Source organism: Neophocaena asiaeorientalis, unplaced genomic scaffold (genome assembly GCF_003031525.2).
Source record: "Neophocaena asiaeorientalis asiaeorientalis breed wild unplaced genomic scaffold, Neophocaena_asiaeorientalis_V1.1 scaffold174, whole genome shotgun sequence".
Classification (NCBI taxonomy): domain Eukaryota; kingdom Metazoa; phylum Chordata; class Mammalia; order Artiodactyla; family Phocoenidae; genus Neophocaena; species Neophocaena asiaeorientalis.
Genome location: NW_020174922.1, coordinates 4,614,345 through 4,637,676, shown reverse-complemented (window position 1 = coordinate 4,637,676; position 23,332 = coordinate 4,614,345). Strand labels below are relative to the sequence as shown.

General features: G+C 36.4%; 1 protein-coding gene across 3 annotated transcripts in view; it reads right to left on the bottom strand.

Moving 5' to 3' along the window:
* CNTLN (centlein) overlaps positions 1–22,669 on the bottom strand; it is a 323,167-nt gene extending 300,498 nt beyond the window's left edge. For all 3 annotated transcript variants that reach the window (XM_024760487.1, XM_024760489.1, XM_024760488.1), the window contains exons 1-2: positions 22,310–22,669; positions 14,167–14,255 (exon numbers count right to left, since the gene is read on the bottom strand). In XM_024760487.1, coding sequence (XP_024616255.1) covers positions 14,167–14,255; positions 22,310–22,669 — 449 coding nt within the window. The remainder of the gene's footprint in view (positions 1–14,166; positions 14,256–22,309) is intronic.
* Positions 22,670–23,332: the final 663 nt, after the last annotated feature.

Sequence of the window (23,332 nt, the reverse complement as noted above, 5' to 3'; positions counted from 1 at the left end):
TGGGAAGTCTGAGGTCTTCTGCCAGCCTTCAGTACGTGTTCTGTAGGAGGTGTTCCACAGGTAGATATATTTTTGATGTATCGGTGGGGAGGAAGGTGATCTCCATGTCTTACTCCTCCGCCATCTTGAAGGTCCCCCACAAAACTTTAAATTTAACAGCAGTTTTATGATGCATTTTCCTCAACTGTATGTTTAATTATGGTCTCAAGAATTGTTGGTGGTTCCTTGAAGACTACTATTCTGGTTCTCATCATAATTTATTCTGTTCTACTCACAGAGCTTAGAGTATCTCTAGTGAAGGTGGTACATATCACAGTGCAGCAATGTAAGGCAGTACTACTCAAAATGCAGGGCTGTGAATTGGTTATTACTGGTCTGCTATGAAATAAGGCAGTATAAATAATAAGACTTTCTCATAGAAGAAGGCATAAGTTTGATTTACATTCTGATACATGTTCCTTAGTGTTTGCTACTGACACAAGTCTACAGACCATACTTAGTTAGATCATTGCCCTAAGACATTTAAATATATATCAAATAACAGAAAAGAAAGAATAGAAAGTATGCAAGACAAAGAGATTAGAACCAGTAGCAAATGGAGAGAGAGACAGAGACAGAGACAGAGACAGAGAGAGAGAGAGAGAGAGAGAGAGAGGGAGAGAAAGATTAAGAGGACTGTAAGAAGATTAAGAAAACTATAGCCCAACTCTGAATGGATTAGTAGCAACAAAACAGGGAAAGCCACTTCCTGGATTCTTTGTCATTCTAGGTGGATCACAAGCGCAGTACCTTTAGGGAGAGCTACACAAAATGCAGGACTGTATAGTATTAGATAAGTCCAAAAAATTATTTACATAATGTTAGTAAGCAAAATAATAGCAGTTTCTATTGTTCTACTTCAAACTCAAAATAGTGTTCTTTACTGACAAAGTAATGTATTATTAATTTTAAAAGTCAGGATGAAGTTTCTGTCTGAAGCACAAATTTGGCTGAGTCACAAAAATCACTATAATACCTTTTTAGTTATCCAAAGAAAAGCTGAACAACTCAAGTTCCTAATGTATTGATATTCTCTGAAACTCCATATTACTGATTCTTCAATGTTTATCATTCCTACCTATTCAAGTTGTAATGTTTCCTTATGCATTCAAAATTAAAATACAGTGGTTGTACTCTTATGCCACTAATGATACTGCTAAGTGAGAGTTTATACATAATAGCAAGGAAATCAGATTTGCAGGGCTAATAAATAAGAAGTGATGTATCCAAAATGTGCTTCTGGCAGCAGCAGTTCATAATAAACTCATAAAATGACAGGTAAACTCAAGTATCTATAAATCATAGAAAGTAATATTTTCTACAAATAAATTCATAAGGAAAATATAATATACACAAATGTTTTCTATTTGTATTATATCATTCTATTAAGAAAATCAAAGTTTTATTTTCAGCAACATAAACTTCTACCTAAAGATAATTAGCAATAATTCTTATTACATCTTTTTCCAGATCAAGGAAAGAAATAATTACATAAATATGAATACATTTATCATATTACTGAGCAAACTCTATAACAAATTGTCTCTTTCTACAAATATCTTTCTGACTAGACAGTACTCCTTAACAACCAAACACGGAGCTTTCTCTAACTTTTAGAATAGGGTCTGACACTCACACAACACACAATTGATATTTTTTGAATGAGTAAATGTAGTAGAGATAGCTGTTTTAATGACGGCCATGCATTTCTAAATCTCACAGTCCTATTTCCTTGCAACATTTGGTGTCCCCTCGGCATCCATGCCAAAAGGTAATGTTTCCTCTAGGTATCTATTTAAAAGGTCCTAGAATTTTATAAATTTTTTGGTGCCCTATCTCTTGCTTTGTCTCAAAGTGAAGAGGTAAAACAGAACTGATGTTTGAGAAAGAAATCAATAAGATGTTCAAAGCTGAGATATTAAGAGCCTAGATGGAGGGTTTGGAAGTTAAGGACACAGAGGAATTACTGTGTTTGAGTGACACTGCAAAAGAGAAAGTGACTGAACTTGGGAATTGATTTTCTGTTCAAAAGAGACCAAAAGATATCAAAGATTACCCTTAAGATGTGAAATTTAAAGAAAAGGAAGAAAATGGCATGTTTGTGGTACTGAAAAAGTTAGGTAGTAAAAAAACTCAAAGGAGAAGCCAATAAGTTCTAGAGATAATATACTGAATTTGAAGAGCACCATAGGACATGAATTAGAAATGCCCAGGCAAGGGACACAGAAAGACATATAAAATAAGAAGTCCACAGAAAAAGATATAAAATGGCTCTTAGTCTTCACTCACACATAATAACAAAACTGCAAGTAAAACCTATTTCAGAATATCATTGTTTACCTTTCAGATAAACAAGGATACAAAAATTTGAAAACAATGCGATGGCCAGGATGTGGAGAAAATAGACACCTTCTTACATTGCTAGTGGAAGTACAAACTGGCACAACAATTTGGCAGTATTTAACAAGTATAATTGTATAGGTCTTTTGATTCAGTGTATAAGTTGTCTACTGCTAGAAAACAAATTACCCCAGAATTTAGCAGCTCAAAAGAACAAACACTGGGAGATTGACTTCTCACATGACAGTGTGAGGAGCTCACTAATCTACCACCTAGTGAAACTGGTGACTGCTATTTAAAAAAAAAAAATTAAAGCCTCTTATGGTATCTGAACCAAGATCATTCCCTCCTTCTACCCTCCCAGGTCATGAAGGTGAAGAGTTGACTCCAGATTGCTGTAGCCAAGACAACAAGATTCCAGCTCCCCCAGGTTCCCAGTCAGAGACCTTTTTTCCTAGGAAGAGCAAGATATCACCATTTCTCATCCTCCCCTCCCCAACCCTCCCTATCCCAGAGGTAACTGTGGCTGAGGCCAAGTCCTAGGCAAGTGCAGTTGAGCCGTGAGGACCCATTCTTCTGCCCAGCCTCTGTTTGTGTAATAAAAGTTCTACCTCAGGTGCAGAGCATTGAGAATGCTGGAGACCCAAACTCCCTTGCCCCAGCTTATGACACAGTGGTTCCACACCAGGATAAGCAAGCCAAGAGAACGTAAGACTACTGCAATCAGCACGTAGAACGGAGGTATCACTCAGAGAAGCATGATATGGTCCCACCTCCAGCTCCAGAGGCTTGGCTCAGATTTTGCCTGGTTGGGAATACAGGGTAGAGAGGCAGGATATAAAACACACAGATCCTAATCTCTTCCCAAAGGGAAATGACTTCATTTGCATCACAGTGTAGAGAAGTTCAAGCCTAAAGGCACTCTGAAGAAGAGTCAGGTTATGGTGAAAGTCAATTGGAAGGAGAGTTAAGATACAGGCTAAACTGTAGGCCTGCTGATTTGCAGGAGAGAAATGAGTCATAAGACAGATAAAGAAGTCCTTCAAGGGTGGAAAATAGTATCAAACACTGACTCAGAAATATCAAAGGAGCCACAATTTGATTAAATTGGTTTTTAGAGCATTTTATGCTCTAGGGCATTGTTGAAAACAATTGAGCAATCAGCCACCAATTTGTGAAGTTTAACAACTGGTTGTGGTCAAGAAAAGAAAGGAGAAGAGCCAAAATCATTGTCAGCCTAGAGTGACTGTGAGCATACCCAAAGCTGCACCCTCCTTAGGAGCAACATCCGTGACTTAACATTGTGGGAGGGGAAAGAGACTTTACTAAAATAATCCAGTTGGTCGCCAATCACATAAACAAGTTTGGAGGAGAAGGGTGCAGAACGGTAACCAAATTTGCTACAATACAATGTCTCAAACAACCACTTTCCATCAAAAAAATTATAAGTCATGCAAAGAAATAGAAAAATATGACCCAGACACCAGGAAAAAAAAGCAGACAACAGAAACTATCGGGGAGAGTGACCACACTTGGGAAAAAGAAAAAAGACTTCAAAATAGCCATTATAAATATATTCACAAAACTAAAGGAAACCATGGTTTAAAAAGTAAAGAAAGGTATCATAAGAATATTACACCAAATAGAGAAAATCAAAAAGAGAAAGACAGTACAGTCAGCCCTCCATATCCATGGGTTCCACATCCATGGAATCAATCAACTGCAACTCAAAAATATTTGAAAAAAAAATTTTCAGAAAGTTCCAAAAAACAAAACTCAAATTTGCCATGTGCTGGCAAGTGTTTACATAGCATTTACATTATATTAGTTATTATAAGTAATCTAGAGATGCTGATGATTTCAAGTTTACAGAGGATATGCATGGGTTATATGCAAATACTACACCATCTTATATGAGAGACTTGAGCATCCTAGGATTTTGGTATCTGTGGGGTTCCAGGATCCAATCTCCTGTGGATATTGAGGGATGACCATAATTTGAATCCACATGTGAAAACATTTACTGGTGAAGGTAATTATATAAACATAAAAGTTTAAAAGTACGTTTTCTTTCTACTTTCTTCTCCTGATTTGAAAAGCAACTGCTTAAAATAATATGTACATAATGTATCGACAGGCTCAAAACATATAAAAAATGTATCATATGTGTAATATAATTGCCAATAACAGCATAAATGAGGTCAGCTGTAGCAAAGTTCTATTGGGCTAAGGAAATGACTACTGAATAATAAAGCAATAATTATAACAATGCATTGTTGTTTTTGTAATATTAATAGATAATATGTATAACAATACCACAAAAAGGGATTGAAGGGAATATAGCTGTATTTCAGTAATGTTTCTATATATCACTGGAATTAAGCTTGGCTAAATCTGAAGCTGATTTTGTTAAGATACATATAGCAAACCCTAGAGCATTAACTAAAAGAAAAAAATACCTCAAAAAATATAGTGAAAAATTCATTAAATTAAAATGCTACATTAGAAAATATTTATGTAATGCAAAAGAAAGATTCAAAGACATAAATACATTGAAAGTTAAGGATGAGAAAAACAATTTGCAAATAACAACCACAAGAAAGCTGGAGTAAATATACTAATATTAGACAAAGTTGACTTTAAACAAAAAAGTCACTGAAGAAAAAGAGGCACATTTTATAACAAGTCCCTGACAGAGTCAATCCATCAGGAAGATATAACAGTTATAAACATATACATACCTAATAACAGAGGACAAAAATACATGAAGCAAAAATGACAGATATGAAAGAAGAAATGGACAATTCAATTATAATTGTTGGAGACTTCAATATCCTACTGTGATCGTTAATTTTATGTGTCAACTTGGAGCGTATTTTTGGATGAGATTAATGTTTAAATTGGTGGACTGTGAGTAAGCATGATGCCCTCCATAATGTAAGTGGGCTTCATCCAATCAGTTGAAGGCTTGAACAGAACAAAAAGACCAGCCTCCCTGAACAAGAAATCTCCAGCAGACTGCCTTTATCTGCACCATCGACTCTCCCAGTCTCGAACCTAGCAGCCCACACTGCAGATGTGGACTTGCCAGTCTCCAAAATCATATAAGCCAATTCTTTATAATAAGTCTCTTTCTATATATACATTCACACACATCCTTTTTGTTCTGTGCTCTCTGGAGAATCCCAATATAACCACTTTCAATAATGGATAGACAACTAGACAGAAGATCAACAAGAAAATAGAAGACCTGAGCAATACTACAAACTAGACCTGACATCATTAGAATACTCTTCTAAAATATGACAGTTAAATATATATCATTTTCAAGTGCACATGGAACATTTTCAGGATAAACCATATGCTAGGCTATTTTTAAAATACTCAATAAATGTAAAAGGTTAGAAATAATGCAAAGTATGTTCTCTGACCACAATGGAATAAAACTGGAAGTCAAATAGAAAAACTCACAAATGTGTGGAAATTAAACAATACATTATTAAAAAAGCAACGGGTCAAGAGGAAATCAAAAGACAAATCAGAAAATACTGTACGATGAGTAAAAATGAAGGGACAAAATATCAAAATGCATGGGAGGCAGCTAAAACAGTGCTTAGAAAGAAATTTATAGCTATAAATACCTATATTAAGCTAGAAGAAAGGTCCTAAGTCAACATTAGGTTTAATGTTCTACCATAAGACACTGAAAAATACAAGAGCAAACTAAACCTAAAGCAAATAGAAGGAAGGAATAAAGATTAGAGATGAAATTTGGGCTTCCCTGGTGGTGCAGTGGTTGAGAGTCCGCCTGCCGATGCAGGGGACACAGGTTCGTGCCCCGGTCCGGGAGGATCCCACATACGGCGAAGCGGCCGGGCCCGTGAGCCATGGCCACTGAGCCTGCGCGTCCGGAGCCTGTGCTCCGCAACGGGAGAGGCCACAACAGTGAGAGGTCCGCGTACCCCAAAAAAAAAAAAAAAAAAAAAAAAGATTAGAGATGAAATTAATAAAATAGAGAATAGAAAAACAATACAGAAAATGAATGAAAACCAAAAGCTTGTTGTTTGAAAAGATCAACAAAACTGACAAGCCTTTAGCTATACTGATAATATTAAAAAAAAGAAAAGCCTCAAATTACCGAATCAGAAATAAAAAAGGGTATATTACTAATAACCTAATAAAAACTAAAAAGAATTATAACGGAATACTATGAAAAACTGTACATCAGCAAATTAGATACTTAGAAGAAATGGGTGAATTTCTCGAAAAACACAAATACCAAAAGTGACTCAAGAAAAAATAAAATCCCAAGTTGACCTGTAATAGGTAAAGAAATTCAATTTGTAATAAAAAAAAATTACCCACAAACAAAAGTCTAGGGCTAGAGGGGTTCACCACTGAATTCTACCAACCGTTCAAAGAAGAATTAATACCAGTGCTTCAAAAAACCTTCCAGGGCTTCCCTGGTGGCGCAGTGGTTGAGAGTCCGCCTGCCAATGCAGGGGACGTGGGTTCGTGCCCCGGCCGGGAAGATCCCACATGCCGCGGAGCGGCTGGGCCCGTGAGCCATGGCCACTGAGCCTGCGTGTACGGAGCCTGTGCTCCGCGACGGGAGAGGCCACAACTGTGAGAGGCCCGCATACCACAAAAAAAAAAAAAAAAACTTCCAAAAAATAGAAGAGAAGAGAATACTTCCCAACCCATTTTATAAAGCCAGTATTACCTTCATACAAAAAACACACAAAAATGTCATAAGAAAAGGAAAGTACAGACTAATACCTCTTATGAATACAGATGCAAAAGTCCTCAACAAAATACTAGCAAACCAAATCCAACAACATATTAAAAGAATTATGTATCATGATCAGGTGGAATTTATTCCAGGAATGTAAGATTGGTTTAACATCTGAAAATCAATTATTATAATAAATCATATCACTAAAATAGAAAACAAAAAGCACATGATCATCTCAATAGATACAGAAGATATACTTGGCAAAATTCAACAGCCTTTCATAATAAAAACACTTAACAAACTAGGAATAGAAGGGAACTTCCTGAACTTGCTAAAGGACATCTATGAAAAACTGAGAGATAACTTTATACTTAATGGTGAAGGAGTGGGTGCTTTCTCCCTATGATCAGGAATAAGACAAAGATGTCTGCTCTGGCCACTTCTACTCAACAGTGTATTGAAATTCTAACCAGGGCAAGTAGCCAAGAGAAAGAAATAAAAGGCATCAAGTTTGGAAAAGAGGAAACAAAACTATCTCTATTTGCAGATGACATGATCTTGTAAGTAGAAAATCCTAAGGAATCTACCCAAAAAACTAGAACTGAAAAATGAGTTCTGCACAGTTGCAGGATAAGAGATCAATGTAAAACAATCAATTGTAATCTATACACTTAAACTAAACAATCTGAAAATAAACTTAAGAAAATAATTCCATTTATAATAAAATCAGAAAGAATAAAATATTAATAAATTTATCCAAAAAGGTGCAAAACATACTCTGAAAACTATAAAACAGTATTGAAAGAAACTTTAGGACAAACAAATAGTAACTGGAAAAACATCCCATGCTCATAATATAGAAGATTTAACATTGTTAAGATGGAAACATTACCCAAACTTATCCATTAAAAGAAGAAAAAGAAGAAGAGTATAGGCTATTCTGAATTAGAGATATAATCCAGTGATCAACCTTAACAACACAAAAAAAAGAGATTTGGATAACACATTATGTGTCTCCTAATATGATGTGGTAAGAATCATATTACACCAAAGAAGATTTCTTTGCCAAAACATCAAACCTGAAACTGAATAAACCTCTAGGTCTCATTAAAAGTTTATGATAATTACAGAGTAAAAAAGATTATAATCAAAAAAGTCCAGAATGTGGGAAACTCTACAGGATAAATAATCCAACTGATTCCAAAAATAAGTTGCAAATAAAAAGAGAGAAAGACGGAGAGGAGGAAAAGGAACCTGTACAGTCAGTAGGTAGACTATGTTTGAGTCCTCATAGAAACAAACCATCTTTCAAAAAAAGTTATTAGAGAATTGGAGAAATCTGAAAACTGGATATTTTATTACATTAGGGAACAACTATAGAATTCTAAGTATGATACAGATATCATGGTTATGTTTTTAAAAGGCCTTATCTTTTAGAGATGGAGTCAATCCTTATTCATAGATTCAGAATTTGTGAACTTTCCTACTCACTAAAACTTATTTTAAGCCTAAAATCAATACCATTGTACTTTTTCAGTCATTTGCAGACATGCAGAAAGTGGTGAAAAATTTAAGTCACCTGAACCACATGTTCCCAGCTGAGGTCAAACAAGGGGATGCTCTGTCTTCTTATTTCAGCTCTCATACTATAAACAAGTATTCTTCTCATGGTCTATCTAGTACCACATTTTTCACATTTCTGCCCTTCTGTTGATGATTTCACTGTTTCAAATGACCACTAAGCATAGTGCTGAAGTGCTGTCTAGAGTTCCTAAGTGCAAGAAGGCTGTGACTTGCATATGGAGAAAAAATTGTGTTAGATAAACTGTGTTCAGGCATGAGTTACAGTACCATGGGTCATGAGCTCAATAGTAATAAATAAACAATATATATTAAATAAGATGTCTTTAAATAGAAACACATGTAAAGCAAGGTTATATGTTGATCAGTTGACAAAATGTTGTGACCAGAGGCTCATAGGAACTTAATCCTTTATCTCCCCTAGGAGCAATATTTCCACGTTTGCTAATTCAGTGTTCACATGACTTTATAAAACATAACTCCTGTGAATAACAAGAACTGACTGTAAACACCAATGGAATTGTGGGTAACATAACAGGATGTCTGGGATTTCCCTCAAAATAATCCACTGTGGTAGAGGGAGCAGAGGAGCAGAAAGGAAGTAGAAGTTTATAGATGAAACAAGATTGGTCATGTGCTGATAATTGTCCAAGCTGGTTGATGAGTAAACATGGGAGTTCATTAGTGTATTCTCTCTACCCTTGCATCAAATTAAAATTTTCCATAATAAAAACACATGCACACAAAAAACAAAAATATGTAAACAGACACCCCACCAAAAAACTTACAAGGACATTATAATAGAGTGCCAAAAAGGCAAAAAAGTAAAGAATTATTGATAAGACCAGCACTTTTCCAAATGGGTACCAAGGGCATTTGAAGCAGTACAGGCATACCTCATTTTATTGCACTTTGCTTTACTGCGCTTCACAAATACTGCATTTTACAAATTGAAGGTTTGTGGAAACCCTGCATCAAGCCAGTCTACCAGCGCCATTTTTCCAACAAAATTTACTTCATGTCTTTGGGTCACATTTTGGTAATTCTCACAATATTTCAAACTTTTTCATTATTATATTTGTTATGATAATCTGTGATCAGTAAGTGATCTTTGATGTTACTATTGAAAAAAGGGTATAACTCTCTGAAGACTCAGATGACAGCATTTTTAGCAATATTTTTAAATTGCGTACATTGTTTTTTAGACATAATGTTGTTGCACACTTAACAGACTACAGTATAAACATAACTTTTATATGCACTTGAAAACAGAAAATTTGTGTGACTTGCTTTACTGCAATATTTACTTTACTACAGTGGTCTGGAACTGAACCCTCAAAGTCTCTGAGGGTTATTTAATTGAGTGGGATTATCCTATTTATTTCAGGATGTTTAGCAATCCCGGCCTCCATCTACTATGTCATTGGCACCACTGGTTAAAACCAGTGATTCTGGCAAAGCTTTATCCACAAGGCCATTTATCACAGCATCATCATACAATTTTCATAAAAAAAGGAACCTTAATGTACAACAAGACACTGATTAAATAATATGGCATATCAAAATAATAGAATATATTGTAACTCTAAAAATATTTTCTTTTGAATAATAATTATATTCCTCTTGAAAATACTGAACTGACAACATGTCACTGACTTGCCCAAATCACACTGCCTTGAGTCTATTAGCCTGGAAATAAGAAAAGGGGTCCAAAACGGACAAATATCTGAAAGACAGAAGGATGGACTCGCTGAGACAAACCCAGAGGAGAAAAATCCAAATCCAAATAGTGTCTATAATGGAAAAGGAAGCTATTTTTTTCTGGAAGAGGCTCAGATAGGCTCTAATTACCCAATTAGTAAGTATGGAGAGCAGAAGTCCACAGGAATCAAGATGGCTAAGGAACCATTAATCAAAAATCTGGGCTTCCCATTCATCCATGTTCAGAACAGCTACCTGCAGTATTTGCCTATAACAAATGGCCCAAGGCTACTTTCAAAAGAACCATGTTCCTGAAAAAGGTCCCCACTACGGTTGTTGGGACAAACAATACAATCAGAGAAGGGACTGACTTAAAAGCCTACTTCTCATTCTGTACAGTGAAGCCCATTTGCCATACATCCCTCAGGAAAGCTTGTTGATAGTCCCCTCCCTTCTCTTACACAATGCCCATAGTCAATCCTTTCATTCAGATGAGAAACCTCTTGGTAACAGTTATATAAAAATGCAAAGTAAACTCATTAAAAGCAACATTTCTACATGAAGCAATATAGACCTTCATACAAAAACATGAACAGTCAGTAAAGAATCATCATACACTTGAAGAAAACTATCAGCATTAAAGTAAAAGAGTAGGAACAAACAGAAGTTACCCAACAGGAAACAAAGGTAATGTAAGAAACAGAGAAGAACTTAAAAATTATAATCAGAAAGATTAAAAACTTATCCGTTTAAAGAAGACTGCTATGAAAAAGGAAAAATCAAATAAGAAATTTCTTAGAAGTAAAATTTCTAAAACTAAAAAAAAAATCAAATAACTAAATAGGGTAAATGGAAAAAAATCCATGTACTGATGGAAGAAAATGTAAGAAGACCATTCAGGAGACAAAACTAAAAGATGGAAAATATGACAGAAAAGAAGGCCAAGTCCAGAAGGTCCAATCCCTAATATAGTACAGAAGGAAAGAACAGACAAGGGGGAAAATATGAGAATCATATTTTTCTTCAATTGAAATAAAATCTCCAGTCTTGATATTGAAAGAACCCACAAAGGCTGAGAAGTTTGAATTTTTAAAAGACTCAAATTAAAAGATGATGTTGAAATTTTAAAATATCATATATATGAAGAGAAAATCCTAAAAACTTCAAGCAAGCTACCTAGAAAGAAATAAGAATCTCACTTGCACTGGGATCACACATACACTTGATAACACCACTGTATGCTAAAAGAAGATAACAAAGCTATACTTCAAAAAATCTGAGGGAAATTAAATGTACTTAAAATTTTATGTTCAGCTAAAGTATCAACCAAACATAAGGACAAAAGAAAGACATTTTAGTCACAGAAGGAGTCAGAAAGTGGACCACTTATGCATCCCTTCTGAGAAAAAAATTTTGAAAACATAATCCAACAAAAGAAAAAGGAAGACATAGGATCTTAGAAACTGTGGCAGTAGTTCAGGAGTACAATAAGAAGAAATCCTAGGATGGCAGCTATGAGTAGGTTTAGAAAGCAATTGGCCAAAATTCATACCATAAACCAAAGGGCCCAAGGAAGAATGTCTTCAGCCCATTATTCAAATGTCTGAACATTGACATTCTTTATGCTAAGAAATAGCAGAAAAGAAAGGCAATTAGAAATTCCAGGGGGAAAAAATGTTGTCCAGGAAGACCAAGGCACAAATATAAAATAACTTAAATGTAGCATAATTTGGGTAATTAATGGACTATAAAGAAAGATATTCTATTTGACTTTGATATTTGGAATATTCTTTTTTTTGTCATACCATTTCCCTTATCAACAGGTCTAAACACACTACATGGTTCTCAAGGAAATAATATTTACATAATTATAAAATTATAAATGCAAATTACAAGTTTCCAATTTAAAAGTCAATTCAAATTCCAAGGTATCTCATTGTGGACATCAGAATTACCTGGACATCAGATCTATGGACACCAGAATTACCTGGAAAGCTTATTTTAAAGACTCCTGGGCCTCATCCCTAAAGATTCAGTAGATCAGGGGAAAGTTCCAGAGACCTGCATTTTAAGAAATTTTCCAGTCCCCAAGGAAAAGAGGAAATTCTCTTCCAAGGAGGAGCCACTCGGCAGTGGACCTGAAGAGGCTGCTGCCAGCAAGAGCAGCAGCTCCAAGAAAAAGAGAAAGCTCCAAAAGCTATCCCAGGAAAATTAGAATGGACATTTCCCTAGTAGGGCATAACTTGCAGAGATATTTCTCAACCCATCCCCTATAGCCCAATAAAAATTTTAAAAATTAAAAAATTTTAAAAAAGAAATTTTCCAAGTATACCTTATGCACATTAAATTTTCAAGATTATAGCTGTAAAGCAGTAATCTCCAAAATTTTCCATTACATATCTTATGAGCAAAAGGCTTTTGAGTACCCACCCCAAAATATATGTGTATATTTATTTATAAATTGTTGATATAATTTTATGTGACCGTATATTATAAAATATGAAAAATAAAAATCTTAAAGAATGAGAAAGATGACCTAACAATAATTTATTATTTGGTTCTGTCTCAACCAAGAGTAAAGGGAAAATTAAGAATCGCTTTAGAAAGTTGTAAAAAATAAACAAATTAGAAAGTTGAAAAATCTATACAACTAAAAGGAGAGGAGGATAATGAAAGAATCACAGAAATGACAAAAGAAATCCCAAGAATATATCTTCTGAAGTCTTATTCTGCTAAAAAACAGTAAAACTGAGAGTGATCACATTTAATCTCTAGAATGACTGAGGAACTAATAAGGGTACTTCAACAAAATACTTAATTCTGATCATCAAAAGGAAAATCTCATTGATGAATTAGACATACAAGACCATGAGAAGAAACTAATTATTCTGTTTTAAGATTTCACGATAACCAAGGATGGTAAAATTAGCCATGGGTATGTATCATAGATTTTTCAAAGTCAAATTCCAGACAATATTAGAAAGATCCAAGGGCTAGCGACTCCAAAGGTGAATATACTTCAAGTTATCAAAAACTGATATTCAGATTATATAATCATAATTCCAATTAAAAAAAAGAAAAGGCAACCATATGCTTAGCTTCTCATTTAGGAAATATAATGATATCCATTTAATAGGAAAGCAAGTGTTTTAATTGCTATCTATGTGTCATGAGACTACTGTATACCAAATGTTTGATAAGAAGTACCCAGCATCACTCCACTGTTTCTAATGACCAAGGAGAGGCCCAATAATCTATAGTTAAATGACTGGGCATCCCCTCCAGGGTAATACGGAAATCTCTCAACCTATTCCAGAACACTTACTCTACTCTGGCAAGGTCAACCCAGGCTCTCAAGTACACACTGCAATTATCTTAGGGGAAAACTGAGCCATGTCTAGGAAGGATCATGTCTAGGAAGTTGCCTACAGGGTCAGTCTCTGAAGCCAAACAACAGGAACTTCTCCAATTTTTAAAGTTGAGTAGTAAGAGCTTAAAATATATACACACACACACAAACACATACACACAAAGTGTCTCTCTTACCTGCAAACTTCCCAAATATGTCAGAATATGAGAAGATAAGGCCTAGCTGTACTTAGCAAACTGACACACCTTGAAATAAATCCAGTAATTATATGATGCTCAACATTCCTTTGGAAATCAAATGAATCTCTTCAGGGGATTAATGCCAAGTGTTAATTTTAATAATGAAGAAAAACAAATTCAACAAACTAAATACTGATGAAAAAAATAACTTGGAAACTCACCTTTCCACAACCAAACTGATTGCTTGCGTGAGATCTGGGTTTGTCACCTGGAGACGTTTCCACAAAGACCATATGAATTCTTTATCAGCCTTAAAGAAATAAAAGACATTTTAAATTCATTGCTTTGTAGCTACAGCAGAGAAGGCAAGATACTGCATTAAATTAAAAAATGAAAAACGTAATTACTTGATCCCTAGTTCTATAACTATAACACAGATTCTTGAAAAGTATAATGGGAAAGCTTTATTTTAAAAAGTTCTTACACGGGTAACCCACATTTATTTTACTATTTCTCCTACTCACATCTGAGGGCGCAAATGCTGAAGGGCTGAATATCAAGATAAATTTGTTCTAAAATGAGACTGTCCTCTAACTATTGCTCCAATTTTCAGCTGCCCTTTTCAGCAAAATTCCTTGAAACAGCTGCCTACAATCATGGTCTCTTCTTCCTCACTCCCCATTCACTCTGTAACCTCCTCCAGCCAGACTTCCCTCCCCACCATAACGATAAAATCATTTTTCAAGGTCCTCTATATTGTCAATTCTTAATAGGCATCTCAAAGTTAATTTATCCAGAATAAAGTTTTTGACTTCCTACCCTCTCACAAACCTGCCCTCTCTGCATATCAGTAAATGACACCACCACCTACTTATTGTTTAAAAACTTAAGATCTAGGAGTCAATCTTGGTTGCTCTCTTTCTTCACATTTCATATCCAAACCATTAGTAAATCCTATTAGCCTTACCTACAAAATATATCCCAATTCTGAACACTTCTACCTAGTACAAGTGGAACAAGTACTATCCACCATCTTACTATGAGTCAACTCCACCGCTTGCCTAGCTCCCTATAATGGTCCCCTGGGTTCCTTACAGCTCAAAATCATCCAGTGGATTTCCATCAGATTAGGAAAACAATCCAAACTCTACCAAGGCCACATGACCCTACACATCTGGCACTCCAGCCTCATCTATCACTCACCCTCTTGTTCACAGGGACCTTCTGGCTCTACTTGTACCAGGTCCTTTTAAATATACAATCTACCAGATTTTCATGTACATTATTACCTCATGTCGCTCAGGTCTTTGTTTAAATGTTACCTCTTCAAGAGAAGAGGAGTCTTCCCTAACTACTATATTTATAGCCACCAAAACCCACAAATCTCTGGTAACCCCTTACCCTGTTTAATTTTTTTTTTCAAGTCACTTTTCATTTTATAATACTATATTTGTTTGGTAGTTTATTTGTTTGGTTTTACTTCTGTGACATCATCCATTCTCCCCTTCCTCTTAGTAACAGAAACCATTTTTGATCTTTGCTGCCAACTAAGACTGGCCTCTCTTGCCTATGGGCTCTGTGACTGAGTTCTGCCAATTAAATATAAGAAATGTCATTGGAAACCTTAAAATTGGACTTAAGTCTACCAAATGTGTTACAATTATTTGTTCCCAGTATGTTGTTGCTTATTTGACTTTATTTATGATGGAGATTTTTTGGGAAAAGGTAGTTATTATTTTTATATATTCAAACTTATCTTTTTCATTATGGCTTACGGTTCTCTTCTACAAGTTAGAAAAAGGCCTTCTCTACTCCAAGATTGGAAATATATTTACCCATACTTACTTCTTAAATTTTTATGTTTTCAGTTTTTAATGTTCAAATCTTTCATTTTGTTTGACTGTTTTTTAAAGACTTTGACAGCCGGAGTACTGCAAAGTACTACCTTACCTAACTATTCTTATATGTCATACTTTATCTTTTAGAAGCAAGAATTCAGCATTTAGGTATTAAAATGATTTCAGTTAAGGACAAGAAATGTCAATATATAGAGAAATTACATGTCATAAACCTCTGGTGAAGGAAAAGTTAAACTATGTAAAATTATGTGCTCTTTTAAAAGGTATGTTGATGAAACTACAAAATCCCTGAAACCAATGTTATCTGGAGATTTATCTTATAGCTTGCTTCAAAACAAAAGAGTAACAAAAAAAGAAAACTACAGACCAATATCACTGATGAACAGAGATACAAAAAACCTCAACAAACTACTAGCAAACAGAATCCAACAGCACATTAAAAGGATCATACACCGTGATCACGTGGGGTTTAGCCAAGGAATGCAAGGATTCTTTAACATACGCAAATCAATCAATGTGATAAACCATATTAACAAATTGAAGGAAAAAACCATACCATCATCTCAATAGACGCAGAAAAAGCTTCCAACAAAATTCAACACCCATTTATGATAAAAACCCTCCAGAAAATAGGCACGGAGGGAACTTACCTCAATATAAAAAGGCCACATATGACAAACCAACAGCCAACACTGTTCTCAATGGTGAAAAACTGAAATCATTGCCACTAAGATCAGGAACAAGACAAGGTTGCCCACTCTCACCACTATTATTCAACATAGTTTTGGAAGTTTTAGCCCCAGCAATCAGAGAAGAAAAAGAAATAAAAGGAATCTAAATCGGAAAAGAAGAAGTAAAACTGTCACTGCTTGCAGACGACATGATACTGTAGAGAATCCTAAAGATGCTACCAGAAAACTATTAGATCAGTGAATTTGGAAAGTAGCAGGATACAAAATTAATGCACAGAAATGTCTTGTATTCCTATACACTAATGATGAAAAATCTGAAAGAAAATTAGTGAAACACTCCCACTTACCAATGCAACAAAAAGAATAAAATACCTAGGAATAAACCTAAGGAGACAAAAGACCTGTATGCAGAAAACTATAAGACACTGATGAAAGAAATTAAAGATGATACAAACAGATGGAGAGATATGCCATGTTCTTGGACTGGAAGAATCAAGACATTAATCAAGACAGTATGGTACCCGCACAAAAACGGAAATATAGATCAATGGAACAGGACAGAAAGTCCAAAGATAAACCCATGCACATATGGTCACCTTATTTTTGATAAAGAAGGCAAGAATATACAGTGGAGAATAGACAGCCTCTTTAATAAGTGGTGCTGGGAAAAATGGCTAGATACATGCAGAAGAATGAACTTAGAATACTTCCTAACACCATACACAAAAATAAACTCAAAATGGATTAAAGACCTAAATGTAAGGCCAGACACTATAAAACTCTTAGAGAAAAACATAGGCAGAACACTCTATGACATAATCACAGCAAGATCTTTTTTGACCCACCTCCTAGAGAAATGGAAATAAAAACAAAAATAAACAAATGGGACCTAATGAAGCTTAAAAGCTTTTGCACAGAAAAGGAAACTATAAACAAGACGAAAAGACAACCCTCAGAATGGGAGAAAATATTTGCAAGTGAAACAACTGACAAAACAATTAATCTCCAAAATATACAGGCAAGTCATGTATATGACCTAAACAGACTTTTCTCCAAAGAAGATATAGAGATTGCCAACAACCACACTTAGATAGCTAGTGAGAAGGAGCCACATAGCACAGGGAGATCAGCTCAGTGCTTTGTGTCCACCGAGAAGGGTACGATAGGGAGGGTGGGAGGAAGACGCAAGAGGGAGGGGATATGGGGATGTATGTATACATATAGCTGATTCACTTTGTTATACAGCAGAAACTAACACACCATTGTAAAGCAGTTATACTCCAATAAAGATGTTAAAAAAAAATAGTAAAGAGTCACATGTATTTTTCACCTCAACTCCTCTACCTAAAATACTAAGCAAGAAAGGGTAACGAAAGTAAAAACTTTAAAAAAAGTAGGTTTTCAACATTTACAAAATAACTGAGTTACTCCAGCTTAAGTAAGTGTGACTTACTAATAAAGGACTTAGCTCTAATACAGTTAGAAGGACAAAGTAAGAAATCAATAAATATCTGATGAAAAAAATCTTTACATATTAATTTATACATTTTTTTTCTCTTTCTTTTTGCTATTGTTATGGTTAATGGTTATTTCACATCTCCTCTTTAATCCCCACCAAGGAGAAAGTAACAACAAACTCTCCTTAAATTGCTTTTATCATAGAGGCCAGAAAAAAAAGCAACCAGAAGAAAAGACTCCTCCAGAAACAGTCTATTGTTAATTTATAACTACAATTTATACCCAGAAGTCACTAGGGGGAGAACTTTCTAATTTCCAAATTTCTCTATTAAACTTCAGTTATTAATTTCTTTTGTTATTAATTTATGATCAGCAATGGTATTCAGATTTTGTCACCTAAAAATACTCAAATGTATAAGTGATACTTGACTTGAGAAAAAAGAAGTTCTTTTGTGAGCAATAAAATGCTACAAATGGATTGTGGGACTATTGTACAATATGTATTAGTTTTTGTAAGTTTTTTAGTTATTTAAATGCTATATAATCTTCAATGTGGATTATACTTCTAATTATTAAAAAGACGCTCCTTCATATACAAAAAGAAACAAAGCCCCCAAAAAACACAAAACTAGTTTCCAAACTATTCCACACATTATTAAAACAAGGAAACTAACTACTACCAACCATATTATCTTTATATTTTCCTTTCCTTTGGGCACTTAAAATGTTCTTTTCAAAAATTAAAAGTAAAAATCCTTAAATATTACTCATTATAAAATACCTTATTCTTACTACAAAACTTCCACACAGAATCAAATAATTTAAAATATAAATTTAAAAATACTACTCCTTCTCACAAAGTTTATTAAACTTAGCCAATGAGAGCTGACTAAATGCCCGAAGATTTGGGTCTGAGTTATCTTAGCAGTGGATTGGCTTTGACTTTCACTTATCAACATGGAAATAAATATCAACTTTACAGACACAGACACACAAAATTATCTTTTTCACTGGGTACCTACTCTCCCACCACCTAGTTTAGTATATGCCAACATAATAGGCCCTCGATTGACCTCTACTGCAGGAATGAATTCAACAAACATATGAAAACTATTTTCTATATTTAAACAAATTAATTTCCTACCAGAACTCAAAGAAAACAATGGAAAGAGTTTAATTACAAAGTATGGCACAAACTAGCCACTCACTAAATTATTATGAAAAATAACTGTACAAAAAGATTCATCTATTAGAATACAGCTCCTAACAACAGTGAGAATTCTAATAATACAACATGTTCTCAAATTTTTTTTCTTTTTTTGACCGTGCTGCACCGCATACAGGGTCTTAGTTTTCTCACCAGGGATCAAACCTGCACCCCCTGCAGTGGAAGCGGGGAGTCTTAACCACTGGACAGCCAGGGAAGTCCCTCAATTTTGCTTTTTCTTTGTGAATGACTGGACAAGGTTTCCACACACCTAAATGTCTACTAAAAAATGTAACTGGTTGATTTCTCTAGTTATATACTCTTAATTCCAACATCACATACATCATGAAAGTTAATTTCATCATGAAAGTTGGAGTAATGCACATATATTTCATTTAAATGCCATAATATATCTTTACCTGAAATTGGTACATAGGTTTAGTAAATATTTTTGGCTGTGACTAAAATGAGAAATATGGTTTGAGATATACATAAATTTGTGTGTGTGTGTACACCGGTGTGTGTGTCTATACATATATACATTACACATACATAACTTTTTCTCATCTGATATTCTAAAAGTGGTAAAAAATGTGCACATACACATACCGACAACCCCATTCTTGGTCACAAATAGACCACAATCTTGAAATACAAAATCAAAATTAAGAGTATGGTGAAGTTAGGTTCTAAATCAGTGAATAAAGCATGACTGTCATGAACCTGAAATTGATCTTTGGAGTACCTTTGAAAGTTCCTTAGAAAATGCTAGATTTGGAAGCTAACCTATTCTCAGTAAATCCAATACGAACAACTTTTCTTCCCACACTGAAATCAACCACTTTTTCTTCATCTAAGTATGTGTATGTTGCTTGCTAACCTGGGGCCATACGAAAAAAAGTTTAAATATCACAATCACATAGAGTAGGATGAGATACTCATATTAAGAGAAACAGTTGAAACAGAGATTGTTTTCTATTACATGCTTATTCTGAGTCATTCCAATGGATTGGAATGGTACATGGCATCACTTTCTTTTTCTTCACCAAGCACATATAATTGAATTCCTGTAAGTTAAACGTGGGAGAAAACCAACTAATTTAAATGAAGCTGCAACTTATGACCAGAGACTAATTAATTAGTGGGGTTCTTTTTCCCAAACTGTGCATTTTACCCATTACTGGACTGTGAAATTAATTTAGTAGATATTAGCAGCACTTTCTTAAATAATAGATTTTAAAAGAAAACATCAGAGTTCAGGACACACAGGGTAAATATTCTTTCTGAAATTATATGCATGTGTATGTGTGTCTACTTACTAGGTTGACATGTAAAATGAATTTCTTATCTTGGGTACAATTTTTGAGAGCTGTGGAAAACACAGGGGTTAATACTATGTATTCTTGGGTACTGTGATTTCTAGCTTAATATATAAGTGGAAGAACTAATTTTAAAAATGTAAAAGTGAATGTTTAATTACTTAAATGCTTTTTATAAAACAATTCAATTATTATGTCTCCCAAATTTCCCCAAAAGCAGGAGTATGATTGACTGAAGTTTTATGGTATGGGATAGTGCCAACATCATCTCACATTACTGGAATGCCTATGATCATCTAACAGTGTCAGTACTATAAAATCTCAAGAACCATTGTTCTAGGCTACCTATGACCATCTCAATTCTTACATCTTCCGTAGTCCCATTTTGAAAGAATATAATAGTTAAAGGATTGGGGGAAGAGGGTCACTGGGCTGTTTCCAACAGACTGATTTCTTAATCAAGTCAGTCACAAAACTAAACATCTTAGTTCCTTATCCAGCTCAGGGCATAACTATGGTAAATACAGCATAAGGGGTAGCAGAGAAAGGGTGTAGAAGATATGGGCAAATAGCATCTTAGATTAGGACTTGCCAAAGTAACAAAGCCCTTTATCATGGATTCACATCTTTAAACTACCCAAAGGTGAAGACTGAGATGACAAAACGCTTTAATTCCTTGGTGTCTTTTATTTATCCCTTTGCTCCTTACCCAGTGAAGAATAGAGAATGGAAAGTCAAAAGGAGGCAGTCACATAATACCTCCCCAACTTGTTTAAGCAAAGACATATTCAATTTGAACAAGACTGCTGTGTTTTTACATCCTTGACTCAATCAGTAAAATCCTGCAAAAGAATCCAATAGAATTATGAGAATGAACTTCAGGAATTTTTATTAATCTAAACTTATGATATTGTTTATAAAGTTACCTTGTTGTTTAGCAGTTCTTAATTGTTTCTGTCTTGAAGACAGAATGACTCAAAGATCTACTGTTGAGTGAATTCCCAACATTTAGTCACCCAACCCTGTTAAAGATTCTGGTAAATTCGGAGAAGAGATGGTGGTAAGGATGCAAAACTATAAAGGAAAATCAAATCTTTCTGAACATGAGTAGTCAAGCCATCTTTGGTATATACGAACTCTACAAATAACAGGAAAGTAATGTTAAAGCAATTGATTTAGTAAATGCTTTCCCCAGGCAAGATGAAAATGAGATTTCTCTCTCCAGAAGTATGGAATTAACATAGTTGGTTAATAAATATTAAGCATATCTACTGTGAATGAAAATTCCCAGCCTGAGACTCCCTAAAAATTATTGGTCTGTTTTAACAACTTAAGTTTTACTTAAGAACAAGGGCAAGTTTGGGTTTGACAATTAAAAACAGGTTCCTTCATCCATGGGTTTTATTTCAATAAGAGTGTTTCCACTTTCCCGTTCCACATTTCAACTCAGGGATTGCACTCCTGCTGCACCAAGTACCACTACAGTCACGACACAGACCTTGGGCTTGGGGGCGGTAGGGGTGCGACTGCGCGTTTTGGTGGGATCCAAGTGAGGTCAACCAAACCCAGGGCGCCTCGGCCGACCCTGCCCGCCCACTGTCCGGAGAAGGGCGGGAGACCGAGGTCGGCGAGCCGGGCGAGGCCGCCTCCCTCAGCCCAGAGCTGCGGGCCAGGCTGGGTGTGGGAGCCGGCACCGGGCGCCGCCGGGCGGAGGTGGGTGGGTCCCAAACCCGCGCAGCTACGCAGCCGAAGGCAGAAGGAGACGGGCGCACTTCCCCACCGGCCCCGGCCCGGCTGTGGAGGGGAAAGACGGGCGGCCACCTCGATACCTGACACAGGGCCAGCTCCTCCTTTACGCTGCTCAGCTCTTCCTCCAGCAGCTGCGTCCGGGTCACCATCGCCTCCTCTACCGAGATGCCCTCTAGTCGCATGGACCCCATGGGCGCGCTGTGGAGGGGAGCCTGAGCCGCAGCTGTCCTCCCTGGCCCTCGCTGGCCCTCTGACCCTTCTTCGCCCCGCCGGGGTAAATCGCTTTTGTCCATGACGCCCTCCCGCGCTGCGCCCGCAAGACCCGAAGTGTCGCTTAGCACTTCGTGTGCCACAGCTCCCAGCCCAACACGTGGGGACCCGGGCCCCAACTGTCGCGCGGCGGGCGGAGGGAGCTTTGAGGGCGGCAAGCGCGCCGCCATGGCCGCGGCTACTAACGGGTCAAGTTCCCTCTAGGAAACTCCTCCTCCCTTTCCCCGTCCTAGCGAGCCCGAAGCTCCGAGCTGCGCATGCGCCCGACTTTTCCCGCCTTGGCGCGCGGCGTTTCGCGCTCGCGGGTCCTGGCTGGCTTCCCACGGGCCGCGCGCCCGGGGCGAGTGTTAGCGGCGCACGCGCCGTGGCCCGAGGAGTCAGGCGGCTCCGCCCCGCGCACCACCCCCGCGTGCCCTGGTCAGTCTTTAACCTGCAACGTCACGGCTTCTCGCACGCCGAAAACCCTACCCGCCGCTTTGCGCCTAGCTTACATCCCACTTCTTAAAGCCTTCCTTGACAAGCTCCTACCCCCAAATGATCCCTAACTGTGAATTCCTCTGCCTTCAAGGCCCCTGCCAACTCGTTTGTCACGTTTCATTGACCGCCCTGTAGTGTTAGTTATAGGGCTAATCCCTCCAGCGTTGTTGTAAACTCCTTGAGGATCAGGGAATAAGTTTTACACTTAAGTGTTTTCTTCAAACCCTTTAGCAAAACTGCTTGACGTACAGCTGACAACCAACTGACTGACGTCGAGAGAAAGCCTTGGGCTGAGCTGGGACTAGCGGGCAGGTTTCCCATTTGAATTATGATCTTTTGTGCACTCTTTGTCTTTT